This window comes from Scardinius erythrophthalmus (genome assembly GCF_964197995.2).
Source record: "Scardinius erythrophthalmus genome assembly, chromosome: 22".
Taxonomy (NCBI): Eukaryota; Metazoa; Chordata; class Actinopteri; order Cypriniformes; family Leuciscidae; genus Scardinius; species Scardinius erythrophthalmus.
In genome coordinates, this window is record NC_138242.1 from 6,879,147 (window position 1) to 6,893,081 (window position 13,935).

The 13,935-nt window shown below is 38.4% G+C and overlaps 1 protein-coding gene across 10 annotated transcripts in view; it reads right to left on the bottom strand.

Moving 5' to 3' along the window:
* Positions 1-2,239: 2,239 nt before the first annotated feature.
* Positions 2,240-13,935, bottom strand: part of dipk2ab (divergent protein kinase domain 2Ab) — a 52,901-nt gene continuing 41,205 nt past the window's right edge. For 6 of the 10 annotated variants that reach the window (XM_081353085.1, XM_081353084.1, XM_081353082.1 and 3 more), the window contains one exon: positions 3,481-4,082. In XM_081353085.1, the coding sequence (XP_081209211.1) occupies positions 3,751-4,082 (332 nt within the window). In that variant the 3' untranslated portion in view covers positions 3,481-3,750. Of the gene's footprint in view, positions 2,539-3,477; positions 4,083-13,935 lie in introns of those variants that run through there. The other 4 variants (XM_081353083.1, XM_081353077.1, XM_081353076.1 and 1 more) reach the window with 3 other exon arrangements.

Here is a 13,935-nt window from a genome sequence, read left to right on the forward strand (position 1 = left end):
TTTATATTTCGCAATTGTGACTTTATAACACGTTTTATGACTTTATATCACACAATTCTGACTCTATATCTTGCAGTTCTGACTTTATAAGCAATTGCGACTTTATATCACGCAATTCTGATTTTATATCTTGCAATTCTGACTTTATAAGAAGCAATTGCGACTTTATATCACGCAATTCTGACTCTATATCTCACAATTCTTTATAACACGCAATTGCAACTTTATTTCAGGCAATTCTGACTTTATATCTCACAATTCTGACTTTTTAACACGCAATTGCGACTTTATTTCAGGCAATTCTGACTTTATATCTCGCAATTCTGAGAAAAAAAGTCAGAATTGCGAGATGTAAACTCGAGATAAAAAGTCGCAATTATCTTTTAAAATGTTTTATTCTGTGGCGGAAACAAAGCTTCCATAGCCTACCTCCTGGCCTCTTCCTCCCATCCATCCTCCCTGACGTGTACCGTTACGGCCGGCCCAGCTATCAGTAGGCGCCGGCGGAGCCGCGGTAGCCTCCCTGAGAAAACGTTTTGAAAAGACGGGCTATGGACCCAACCATTTCTATAGGAGGGGAGGGGAGAACTCCCTTACATGGTACAACCCATGCTGAGTTGCGCGCTGTGGTGGCAGAATGCGGAACGTGTGTATCCTAATGTAACTAATGTGACATTGAAATGTAAAAAAAAAATAAAAAAAATAATCCTCGACCGGCCCAAAAGTGAGGCGGCCCACCGGGAATACTCCCGATTCTCCCGATTACCCACTCCGGGCCTGGGCATATACTATCAACAGCAATATGAATCTGCAGTTGTCAAGTTGTACAGTGGTCGCTCTCATAAAATTCAGTTTACAAGTTGTAATTGCGAGTTCTATGAGGACTAGAACACTTACAAGATTCCGCTTTACAAGTCGGAATCTCGTAATTACGACATGGCGTGAACTCACTTTATTTCCACCTCAAAGGCAGCGGAGCTCAGCACACACCTACCTGATTACATTATCACCACGGATCCAGTGGTTGGTTGAAAATGTTTATCAGTTGGAGCGAACTTTTCCAGAGAGTTCACTTTAACAAGCTGTTTTGATCCCCTGAAACAAACTCCAAGCAAATTCCTTTTTTGGCTTGATTTTGTTCAAAATGAAGCCACACCAGTTTGTTCTTTGATTTCGCTTTAAGTATATAAGGGCTTTACCCATCTATTTGGAAAAAGTGTCTCTACCTATTACCAGTGCATAACAATCATTAATTAGAGTAAAAAAATTAGTCACATATCCTGTGTACCACATTTGAGTTTCTTCTCAAGAAAAATTAAGTCACTCAAAGGATGTTCACCAAAAAATTAAAATTCTGTCATCATTTACTCACCCTTATGTTGTTCCAAACCTGCATTAGTTTCTTTTTTTTTTGTAATACTATGTAATGTAATGTAATGTAATACTACTTTTTATATATATATATATATATATATATTGGTAACCAGACAGTTGACGGCAGCCATGGACTTCCATTGAAGAAAAAATTAATAAAAAACTATGGAAGTCAATGGCTACCGTCAACTGTCTGGTTACCAACATTCTTCAAAGCTTCATATCTATGTAGGTAGCAGACAGCAAGGCGACTCACTATGTTATGGAACTAAGCTTACAAGTCAGACTTTACACCTGAATGAACGTGTCAGTAAAGACACTGACATCTGTTCCTTGATGTATATATTTTTTTATATACCTTAAATCCAGGAAAATGCAGGAACCCCTCAGTTTAAGTACACTGTTGTTATGAATTGTAGTAGTTAACAAATGATTGTAACCAAGAATGTCCAAATGCCTTAACTTAATTAATCTCTTCTGTAAAAATTATAATTTAAATCAATGAGATTCAAAGCATTATGACATCAAAAATAAAACAGACACTGGAAGTATATATATATGTATGTATGTATGTATGTATGTATGTATGTGAGAGAGAGAGAGAGAGAGAGAGAGAGAGAGAGAGAGAGAGAGAGAGAGAGAGAGAGAGAGAGAGAGAGAGAGAGAGAGAGAGAGAGAGAGAGAGAGAGAGAGAGAGAGAGAGAGAGAGAGAGAGAGAGAGAGAGAGAGAGAGAGAGAGAGAGAGAGAGAGAGAGAGAGAGAGAGAGAGAGAGAGAGAGAGAGAGAGAGAGAGAGAGAGAGAGAGAGAGAGAGAGAGAGAGAGAGAGAGAGAGAGAGAGAGAGAGAGAGAGAGAGAGAGAGAGAGAGAGAGAGAGAGAGAGACATACATATATTCGTTTATTTGATATTTAAACAGACTAAAAAGTTGTAAATACAACTTCTGAATGAAAGGCACAGTAAAATCAGACATGGCTGATATAATACTCAACTGAAAAAGAAGTACAGTACAAAAACAGACAGTTACTTATGCACGCAATACAATCTCTCACGTGCCAACACCCAAAGAGAGGCCATCCAGTCACTGGTTTAGATTTGACAAGAGCAGAGGGATCCTCAGTGATAATGGCTGATCGACACTTATTGCTTTGACTCTTCAGGGCCTGACTGGCCAGAACCCAAACATGGAAATAAAAAGATTAAAATTTTAATTAATTTCATTCATTTGCTCTGGCAGAAACATCAAGTTGAAAGTGATTAGCTAGCTTTCAAAATCCAGGCTCAATGGAGTGATGCTGTCAGTCAAGCGCTAGCGTACTTCATTATCTAACGCATACTCATTAGCATACTGATCTAATTCATTGGTCCACCAAGTGCAAAATCAAACTAGGGAGGGGAAAAAAAACAGCAGGCTGATGGCTCAAAGGTAAATGATCTTAAGTGTTAGAGACATTTGATTAAATTTTGATTAATTCAATTGCAGAGCTGTGAAATTGAAATGTTAAGATGGATTTTAAAGATAGAAAGTTCATTTTAGCCTGTGCAGATGCATGTTCAGTTTGATAGTGCTGCATCACGCCATGTGCCAGTACATTATTTGTAGTTAACGGCCGATTAGAGACCTGGACCTCTCTGATTCAATAGTGCCACGTAATTTGGATTCATTGTGGCCCTCTCTGGACTTTGCTTGATTAATACAAACACAAATCTTTGTAACAAGTCTAACCACATTCATGAATCTGCTCTGGAGTAATTCTGATGGTTTGACAATGCAACATTTTTACTGAAAGGCTCTGCCCTTTTAGTTCAGAGGTTTGAGTTATATAGAACCAGACTCTTTGGTATATGCAAAGCAATTCCAACTCATTTCCCCTCCAATCTGCTCTAATTATATACAGATTTCCACATCCTCTCTACCATCTCAAAATTATGCCTTATGCCAAACTCATTCTTCCTGGAATGTAAGTGAATCAATTAGGCAGAAGACGTTCACTAAAACGTTTTGGACCGAGTTAATGCTCGTGTACTAGCATTCCCAAGCTGCCTTTCCCAGTGTCACCATTTTGCAAGTAAACCTCCAGCGAGAAACCGGAGGATGTTGACAATGATGATGTAACCGCTGCCTTTATTGCAAAATAAACCATTGAATAAAAGCAATGAACCCAAGTCTTTTCAATAATTTAAAGATTTAGAGAAACAAAATGTACACATAACAGATTGTAGTGATGGACGATTGGTCTGAGATGAGAGTTACAAAGGACAGAAGCTTCATCAGACCTTAAGTCTCTTTGTCATAAGTCTAATGGGGATCCCCAAACCCTAAAGACATCATCGGACATTGATGAATGAACGTTGAGCATTGACAGGTATAGGCGGTCATTACCTAGCGGTACCGCTGAGCTGGGTTAAGTACTCGCGCAGTTCCTTAGCTGCTTGGAAGCGGCCATACCGCTTTTTGGGGTTGGCGCACTCATCCAAAAGAGCTTCAAGCTGGCCGTCTTTGGCTATGTGTGGCGGGGGGTCATGAAGAAGTCCACCGGAGCTGCCCCGCCATGTAGCATATCGCGAAAGCAAATTTTGACAGATGGCGTAATAGTTGTGGTCCACTGTGACCCGTGAGCACAACATGTCTTTAGAGAAGGAAAGGCAGGCCTCCTTGTCGCACTCCTCAAACTTGCTCTCGTACCAGACGTCGTAGTTCTCAGGCTTATCTAGAGGAAGATGACAGAAACATGAGTAAAACTGCAGCAGTTGATGAAAATGTAAAGACACTGAATTTGCTCTTTCATTTTTTGTAGGTTTTTGTAAAGAATATGACAAGTTTCAAAGTAACTGGGTCAATGATGTGTTTTATCTTTAAATTTATTTATTTTTTAAAAATACATGAATGCAATTCAAACATCCAATGACTTTGTTGATACATGTCATCTTAAATAAACATGTTTTTAAACACTAAATCAAATTTCATGTTGATATCTGAACAAAAAATGTGTCAGGGTAATACAACTGTCCTGAGATCATGGAAAATTGTGTATCACTCTTATCATTTCTTAGATTTTGTTTTACAAAATTACTTCTGGAAAACTACCACATCTTGAAAAATATTGAGGCTGGGTATTGACACAAATTTCACAATTCGATTCGATAATTTGATTTAATTTGAATATATATTAGGTATAGTAAATGGCAAATTTTCTCATGGAAACTAATTCTCTCAACTAATGGTCCCTTCACATTCGGTTTCTCAGTCAGATAACCTTATTGATGCAGTTGCTTTAGCTCTTCTTCAATTATGTCAACAGATTCCAAGAATATCGGCTTGTCCAACGGTCTATAAAACTCCCCATCCTGCAACTGCCGCATAGCCTCCCTAATGTACTGTTCCCTGTCCATCACTACTTCCACACTACCCTTATTAGCTGGCCAATTTACAATTGTGTTGTCCCTCCTCAACCCTTTCAAGGCCTCCCAATCCCAAATTCCATTCTTCTCCTGCCTCTGTCATTCCTTTGACCACCCTCTCATCCTCCTCTACTATCTTCCACACCAATTCTGGCACCTGACATTTCCTTGGCTCCCACCCCCCGAGCTGGTTATAAATGGCGGCTTCACTCCTCCACCTTTCCCCCCTTCCTCCCCTTCAAAAAAAGATGTCACAACAGTGACATTTCATCTTTATTAAGCACTCTTGTTTTGGAGAGGGTCACCACTGTACCATAACAGGGTGCCTCTCCCTTAGCCAGTGTAAGTTGATCATAGGCATGCAGACTTGAGCATTTGGGAAGGTTAGCAGAGCAATGAAAGTGTGCTTCCTGTTGTTAATGCCAAATGACAGCAGCCCCTTCGTTACCTCTGAACTTGTTGGTGTCCTGTTCTTCAGAAGTTGGTAAATATGTGCCAATTGCACACCACCTGCACTCTCTCATCCTGCACTGCTGGTAGTTTACCAACATTGGAGTCCCCCAGCACCAATTTTGGTCTCCTTGGCTGAAGAGTCCAATTTCTGAACTTGTCCCAGTCGTGCTCTTGTCTCTTAAAAAGGCTTTGTCCAACAGTTTCCCTTTGTTCCCCTTGCCTCTTCCCAAACCTGCCCTTTCTCTGGGGTCCTCCTTCCTTCACCCAACCTTTTCCTCTTCCTCCACCTCCTTTTCCTCATGTTCACCACCATAAATCTGTGCTTAGTCAATTCCAGCCACCTCATCCATCATGACCCAGATCTCTCACTCTCCTCCCCTTGTTCCTGTACCCCGGTTACTTGGTCTTGCATCTCTTGTTCTTGCTCGACCTCCTCCGATTGTTCTCCCCCCACTTGTTCTCTATGCTCTTGTACCTCCTGTGTGATGTTGTTCTCTTGCTGTGATTTTGCCCCTTGTTCTGGTCCCGTCTGGCTTGACCCCTCACCAACCTACAGCTGTCTAATCTCTTCCATGGCCACCCGCAAGGTCCCTCCTTGCATATTCCTCAAGTTTTGTCTGGCCCATCTGCTGGCCACCTCCAACACCTCCACGCCTGGATCCATCCTCAACAGCTGCACTTGTACTCCCCCCTTCACCGTCAGATATTGCTTCTTCAAAATCTCCAGGCTCTCGCACAGCCATCTCCTCACAACGCCATACAGTTGCCACCCTGCCATTGGTGTTGGGGCAGCAGGAACAACCGCCACTCCCAGCCATCTTGCAACCTGCTGCAAGGATCTTGGACCGGGTTCTTCTTCGGTATCCCTCAAATTTTTTCAGATGATGGATCATCTTTATATACATATGTATCAGCCATATAAGGCTCATCTCTCATCTCTATCCATTTTTGCAATCTATAACAGGATAACTCCTTTAATTCCATAATCTCTTTAAATAATTAGATGTTTGGAATAAATAATTAGATGTTTGTAATTCAAACACAAATGAATTACTACAATCAAACTCATACTATCAATATGTATTATATAATGATTAAAATCCCACAAATATTCATATTTTATCCTACCCAGATCTCACTCTATGAACTTGAAATTCCAAAAAATAACCAACCTCCCCATATCCCTAACCAGGAGTACAAAATTTTCAATATGAATTTACTCCAGACTAGTGAACCAAACCATAACCCCAAGAGTCACGCTCAATAATCCTGGCCAAGCATAGTACTGCCAAGAGAATGTCCTCTTTCTCAGCCCCCTTCTATGCCTAACCTTTACATTCTATTTAATTGTAATTAACATAGGAAACAGGAAGTGTGTTATAACTTCTGCATTCATTTACTGATTTTGATTAAACTGTATCTGTAGGTTCATTGAGGGAGGCCAATCACATGGATGTGATTATTGTGAGTCAAAGTCATACTGCCACCAACTGGCAGCAGGAAGTTTGTCATTTTCACAATTCTTTGCAATCGCTCTCTTATTTTTACCCAATTTGCTTCAAACTTCATCAGAATAATGTTATCATGGAAAATATAAGACCAGTGAAAAGATTTGATATCCTAAATACAGAGGTGTAGCACAAATCCAAGAGGCCCCCTGCAAACCGCAAGTCCTATGTGGGGAGACTCGGACTTGCAGTTCGCAGCGGATCGTCACCAAACTTGGTCAACATGAAACAAAAGACACTGAAAATGCTAAATTGAAAACGTTTATAGGATATTTCGAACAGTGTTGCCATGGCGAGGGATTAAAGAAAGGCAAAAAAGGGAAACAGGAAGTGTCTCATATCCTGTAAAATCACTGTTTGATTTAAATTAAAATGGGATTATATGTTTGGTCATGGGGGCTGAATGAATGTAAAATAAATGTACTTTTTTTATAGTCTAATTTTTTTTTATATATATATAAATATTTTGTAATTTGGGGGAAATTCGAGGCATTAAACAATATTCACCACTAAATAAAACACTGATTCTATATAAATATATATATTCTATATACTTCTATATAAAATAATACATCTATATAAAAATGAATTTCATTCTATTTTTTAAGTAATGCAGCATATTCATGTTAAAATAGGCAGATTGGAAGAAAGAAGAAAGAAATACAATAAAATGTAATACATAGTATAACCATAGGCATATTTTTAAATAGGGTTGAGCAAACTCTTGTTGCTGAGAAAAGTGTTTTCAGACATAATTACTTTTATTAGCTATAATTGTAGGGATGGGCAATAACAAAATCTCATATGACAATAGGAGTAATTTTATTTTATGATAATAATATATATCTCAATCTAGTTATTTTTTGCTTCAAATAAGGTTGTTGTGATACCAACATTTTTGAGACCATTGACATTTTATAAATTCCTCACCATTTTCAATATCACAAAAAACGAATACTATCCCAATTAAAAAAAAAAAAAAAAAAAAAAAAAATTATATTATATTTTTTTATTTAAAGGCCATGTTGCAGGTTAACAACCACTGTCGATTAATGGGTACATAAATCACTCAAGATATGTATATCATTTTTAAAATGTCCCAAAAATGGCCTTAAAGCCTAGTTTTTTACGTTTTTGGTATTAACGTTTTTTTTACGCAACTCGGTGATGACGTCACGTTGGGGAGAAGTGGAGGAAAGGTAGCCTCAGCCTAGTATTATGGTGCATTCAAAGTCATCTCGTATAGATCGTATTTACGAGTTGAATGCCACCACAATGTCGTAAATACTTAATAATTAAATGCATGGTCCGAGGAGAATGAGTGGAGAGTTGGTGAAGTGTTCTGGTGAGTTGCTATCATTTAACAACGCAGCAATGAGCACTGGAGCTAGTCTACGAGCAGCAGTGCACAATAACGACACTTTTTTTTTCTTTTCATCTAGAAATAGAAGGCATCATGCTAGCTATATGGGTGTTTCTAAGCGTTTATCTCTTCCTCCGGTGAAAATGTTGTTGCAAACGTAGCCGCCGCATGTCTGTCGCTGTGTTTGGCAGGTGCTTGTCTGGGCGCCGGCGGTGCCGTCCCATGGAAACTGAGCTGGAAAGCTTGTGCTGTAGGGAAGTGAGTGTGTTTTGGTCGCTGGTCGAGGAGCTCACCTCGCACCAGATGTGACGTGCCTCACTCAGCATCCAGAGTTTTTACACCCAGCACAAACAGTAGTTCACCATTGTCAATCTACCTAACGTTATATATTTCTATATATTTATCTATCTAGCTGCTAGCTATCTATGCTATTGCTAACGTTATGCTATCTGGCTGTCTGCCTACCTCTCTATACTAGCCTATCTATCTATCTATTTATCTGTCTGTCTATCTATATCTATTTATTTATCTATAATCTGCGCTAACGTTATCTGAATACTCTCGTCTGCTACTCGTCTCTCTAGTCACTCTCAATGCGGGCCGCGGGCTTTGGTAAATTCTCTCCCCAACGTGACGTAATGGCATTGTGGGGGAAAGGAGAGTCGTTGCAAACCGCTCTACTTTTTCGTATTATATTCCGCTTTGTGATACCCAACGACATAAAATACAATGGATAACAGTTTAAATGTTTATTACCAACAAGTAAATAGCACAAATTCGATGAAAAAAAAAACCTGCAACACGGCCTTTAAAGGTGCTGTATGTAACTTTTTTTATAAAATGAATCCTTTTTTTATTGCCCGTCTGTGAAGGGGTTGTAATCACACATTACATTGATCCACTTTTCGTGTTTTGCTATTACCTCTGAAGGCCAGTATTCCTATTTTTATGTGAAGTCTCCGGGTCGGATTTTCTGCGAAATCCACCGGATGTGACGTGCATGCGCGCTCCCGAGCCTACAGTCTATTGCAACTGCACTGCAGCTAACGACATGGAGTCTGATAACACCAAAAAACGACCTGCCTCCAGCACAACACAGACTCCAACACAAACTCCAAAAAAAAAAAAAAAAAAAAAAAAAAAAAAAATTATATATATATATATATATATATATATATATATATATATATATATATATATATATATATATATATATATATATATATATATATATATATATATATATATATATATATATATATCTGCTGAAGCTCGTCAGGCCAAACGTCAATCGGATCGACTCAGGACGAAAACACGGATCAACATCGGCAGAGCGTTTGAATTGTGGAGAGACCTCCGTTTTGAAATAGCAAGGTAAAATATAACATACATAAGACATGAAATGAATACAAAAGACTGTTCCATGATAACAAAAAGCAGGTGCTTTAGGATGTAACTTTTATTTTATGTTCTAGATCTACTGTCTAACGTCACTCATCCCACTACTATCATATTGTTTATAATACACATTTCCAGACATGTTCAGTACAGTAATATTACTTACTGTCTTATTGTTACACTGAAATTGTCCAGTCTAGTTGACTAACCGTTTTCGTTTTCATTCATTGACCTTATATTGACATTGCTGATTGTGAAAGATACACAAATAGTTAGTAAAATAATGCTAGATAACACCACATGTCGGCAAAATACAGTCAATGTAACGTTATCATGGTACGAGCATGGAGCATTAGTTCTACGTCAAGCTGATAAAAGTAGCCTATTATGGTAATGTTGCAGTGGGAGTTTACATGAGTTTCCAGCATGTTGTGTGATGCTTTCTCCGTTGTGTTGAAAAGTGTGGCCGCCGGTAGTGAGTTCGCGCTCTTGAGTTTGAGCACGCGCACGAGCACTGTTGTTGCAATCTGAAACATCACCGCTAGAGGCCGCTGGATCCTACATACAGCACCTTTAATTATAAAATTATAATAATAATAACTAAAAAAAAGTCACACTTACTGAAGTCAAGTAAACAGTGATAAAGAAACAAATAAACTAATTACAATCATTTAGGAAACAAACAATAGAACAAAGAAACAACTGAAATAGACCTGAAGAATCTTCATAAGAGCAGTCTTAAATGAGTTAAATAAAGTTTTAAATGAACGTAAAGAGTTGTGAGAAAACGAGATGCGTGTGAGATCTCTGTCATGTGCAGCAGCGGCACGTCTAATGCCTAGTTCACACTACACAACTTTAAACGTCGACAGATCGCTGTGCTGTTTAGACTACATGACTTGCTCTGGAGTCTTGAAGTCGTTGTGGTGTTCACACTATGTGACACTACGTAAATGTTCTGCAACAGGGGGTTACACACTACACGAGCTGACAACAACTCTGTCACCCAACGACTCTATCCGGTCCCAAAACCACATTTTGTCACGAAAACATGCGCAAGAAGTGGAATGGGAAATGGCGCATTCCAATGGTGCATTGTCTATTTGAAAATGGACGGCGGGACAAAATTGGCGGTATTGTTTGCGCAATGATCTGTTTAGAACCCAGAAAAAAAAAGAAAAAAAAAAAGAATATGGGTGAAAGGATGGATAAGCACACGCGGGCAGCAGGGATCCTGTCAGAGAGGCGAGTAAAACATTATAATGAAAAAGCAGCTGCCTGTTGTGGTTTGGCAATGATGACTACAAATACAAAAGGCTTTTGTAATGTCATAAGCTGATCATTGGCTGTTGCTCATCGCGACACGTGACACCACAGGCTATTGAGTCGGCCAACAGCTCCAGATATTTGGCATGCTAGATATTTGTCTGGCGTCGGCGATGTGTCAGCGAGCGTTTTTGATGCATCGTTAAGTATTTCACACTTAAAGACTGGCGAGCGCAGATCACCTGCAGATTTGCACGCGATTACGGCCCGACCTGTCGGCGAGCTCGTTAACTTGCAAATCGGGCTTAAAATCATGTAGTGTGAACTAGCCATTAATGCTGTCTGTCATTAATCAAAGAACAAAGGTAACAGAGAAAATGACTCACTGCTCTTGACTAAAGACATTTTGTAGCTTTAATAAGGATTAATCTATATTTAATTAAAAAATGTACACAGTGCAGACTGTTTTATAACTTTATTCAATTTTTGTATATTTCATATTACCTGTAAGACAGATAGGAAGGACACAAGTAAATGTGACATTTATTATGGGTTTATGTGATGATTGTTTTAAGTTTACTTAAATTAAGAGATGTTATATTTTTTGAAGCCTAAAAAAAAAAAAATAGCTTTCAATGGCTCTGGCCGAGCTGTGATCTAAACTAAACGCTATAGGCTATTTTGAAAAAGGGGTGGAGCTGTTCAATATGTCCCGCCCTGTCTTTCTGTTTCAGTGGAAATTACGTCAACGCATTGAATAATGCTGTGCATTTCAAGTCACTTCAGCAGGCCTTTAAAATTGAAAACATTTTTTGTTTTTTTATAAATCATATTTGAACACACTCATTCAGTTTGAACACAATGAAAATATCAGTCGGTGGACCAAGAGAGTAATTTGTGACTTAGCACAAAAGCAATCAGGTGGACATTTCTGAAGTACAGCATGTTCCTTCCTTAATAAAGGGACACAAATTGGCAGTTTTCTCTACCCAGAACACTGACCACATACAACCTTCATCTCCACACTTATTTTTCAAGACCCTGACAACCAGGGCAAATAAATAACACACTCTATGATGAGAAACTCTTTGGAGTTGCATTAATGATCAAATTGATTAGAGTGAAACAACCCAGGAGATGCCAACCCCTAATCATGTTTGAGAAACAATGCACTCCTGCCACTCCTTCCTCCACTCCAATGACTCAATCTACGTTTTCGACATCAGGCTCTGCCTCAGGCCCCAGACCATTGCCTAAACTCAATCACTGCTCAACACAGATCTACAGACTCTGAGAGCCAAGGTGAAGAGATGTCATTTACTCTGGTAGATGTCGGTCTGCATGACTGATGTGTGATCAGACCCTGTTCTTGCCTCTAAATGCACAAATCGGTTACATACGTCTTTGATATAATATCAAAAAACATATGGGGGAAAGAAATGTGCGATTGTGGGTCTGTGTTTTTGTGCAAGTTTACATAGGTTTAATATCTACTAAGATCTTGAATGATTATGCCCGATGAGGTACATATTAAATTCCATGTACAGTATCAGTTGTGTGCTTTTAATTAGCTCAGAAAAATGTTTTTTTCTGTTTCACTTTTCCCCATATGCATTATTACCCTTACATTAGAAGCCAAGCAAGAAAGCGTGCAGCACCACAAAGTAATGCTATATGCAAATATGGAAACAGGAAATTACCATTATTATTACATTTATTGTAGAATATATCCCGTGGAAGCGGAGAATACAGTGCTTTGGGTGATTATTATAGCACTGGATTTTTATAACAATGAAAATTCAATTAGCAAAGCTTTGACCTGTCTTTATTTTGTCAGAGATATGTCTAGACAATACATTTTATGCAAACTGGACAAACTGTCCCAAACGATTCCTCCATTTTTCATGTTGCAAATGTTTTGTTAATTGTTAGATTGTTAGTTAATACATTAACAAATGTAAACTAATCAAACCTTAGTACAATGTATTAACTAACAAACTAACAATGAACAAAACATTGGTTACAGTATTTATTAATCTTTGTTAATAAAAATTGAGTCGTTCATTATTTGTTCATGTTTTTGATTGTTTGTTGATTTTAATAATGTATTAGTAAATAGGGATGGGCGATATGACCTAAAATCCATATTGCGATATACATTGCAGCCTCTTGCGATAACGATATATATCACGATATATAAATTATAATAAAACCATTTCAGAACAGGTTACACAGACCTTAAGGAAAGCCAAACAACTGCTAAATGTATTTTTTTTTAAGAAAGAAAGAAACGGTGTATGTAGTTTTGAGAACATTTATTGTGCAAAACTGTAATTATACAACATAATGTTGCAGATAAATAAAATTCACATAAACCAGCTGCAGAGACTTTAAGTAGCCCTAATGTTTATATTATGGCTAGCAGCTTATGAAACCCCAAATTCAAAATTAGAATGTTGTGAAAAGTTTTTCATAAAGCTGTAAGCCATAATCATCAAAATAACAAATAAAGGCTTGTAATATCTCACTTTGCATGTAATGAGTCTATATAGTTTCACCTTTTACTTTTGCACGATATTCAAATTTTTCGAGGTTCACCTGTATACGTCAACTAAAAAAAAATGCTTCAAGTATAAAAGTTTATTTACATTAGTGCCATGCCATAGACATTAAAAAGTGCAAAACAGTACGGAAAGCACCAAATGTAGTTTTAGTTAGGCTATTTTCTTAAAGGACACCAAAGATGCAAAGAGCAGAACAACTGATGTCTTTTCAGTTAAAAAGCAACACAACAACGAATCTTAAAATCGGGCACACAGAGATGTGTTTACACCACTATTTTGTGAATGCGCGCTGGTATTCAGTGACGTTTCGTTTTGAGGTGGTAGAACAGATTAGTCGTGTGTTACGGAACTGTTGCCACACGCACTCTGTTTAGTTCGCTGCTGCTCGTCAGACGGCTTAAATCCGAACCAAGTCCAAATGTTGAACCGATCTTTTTCAACAGCTCCTCCGCGTTTCGCTTTCAGTCATGTTTACTCAAGATGACGACGAATATGAATGATGCGTTGCAGCCGGGTGCAGCTCGTGGCTCTAAATTTCGCGGGTAGATTGCGTGACGCGTCATCAACGTGCATTATCGCGATAGTGCAATAGAATTAAAATCTCTATCGT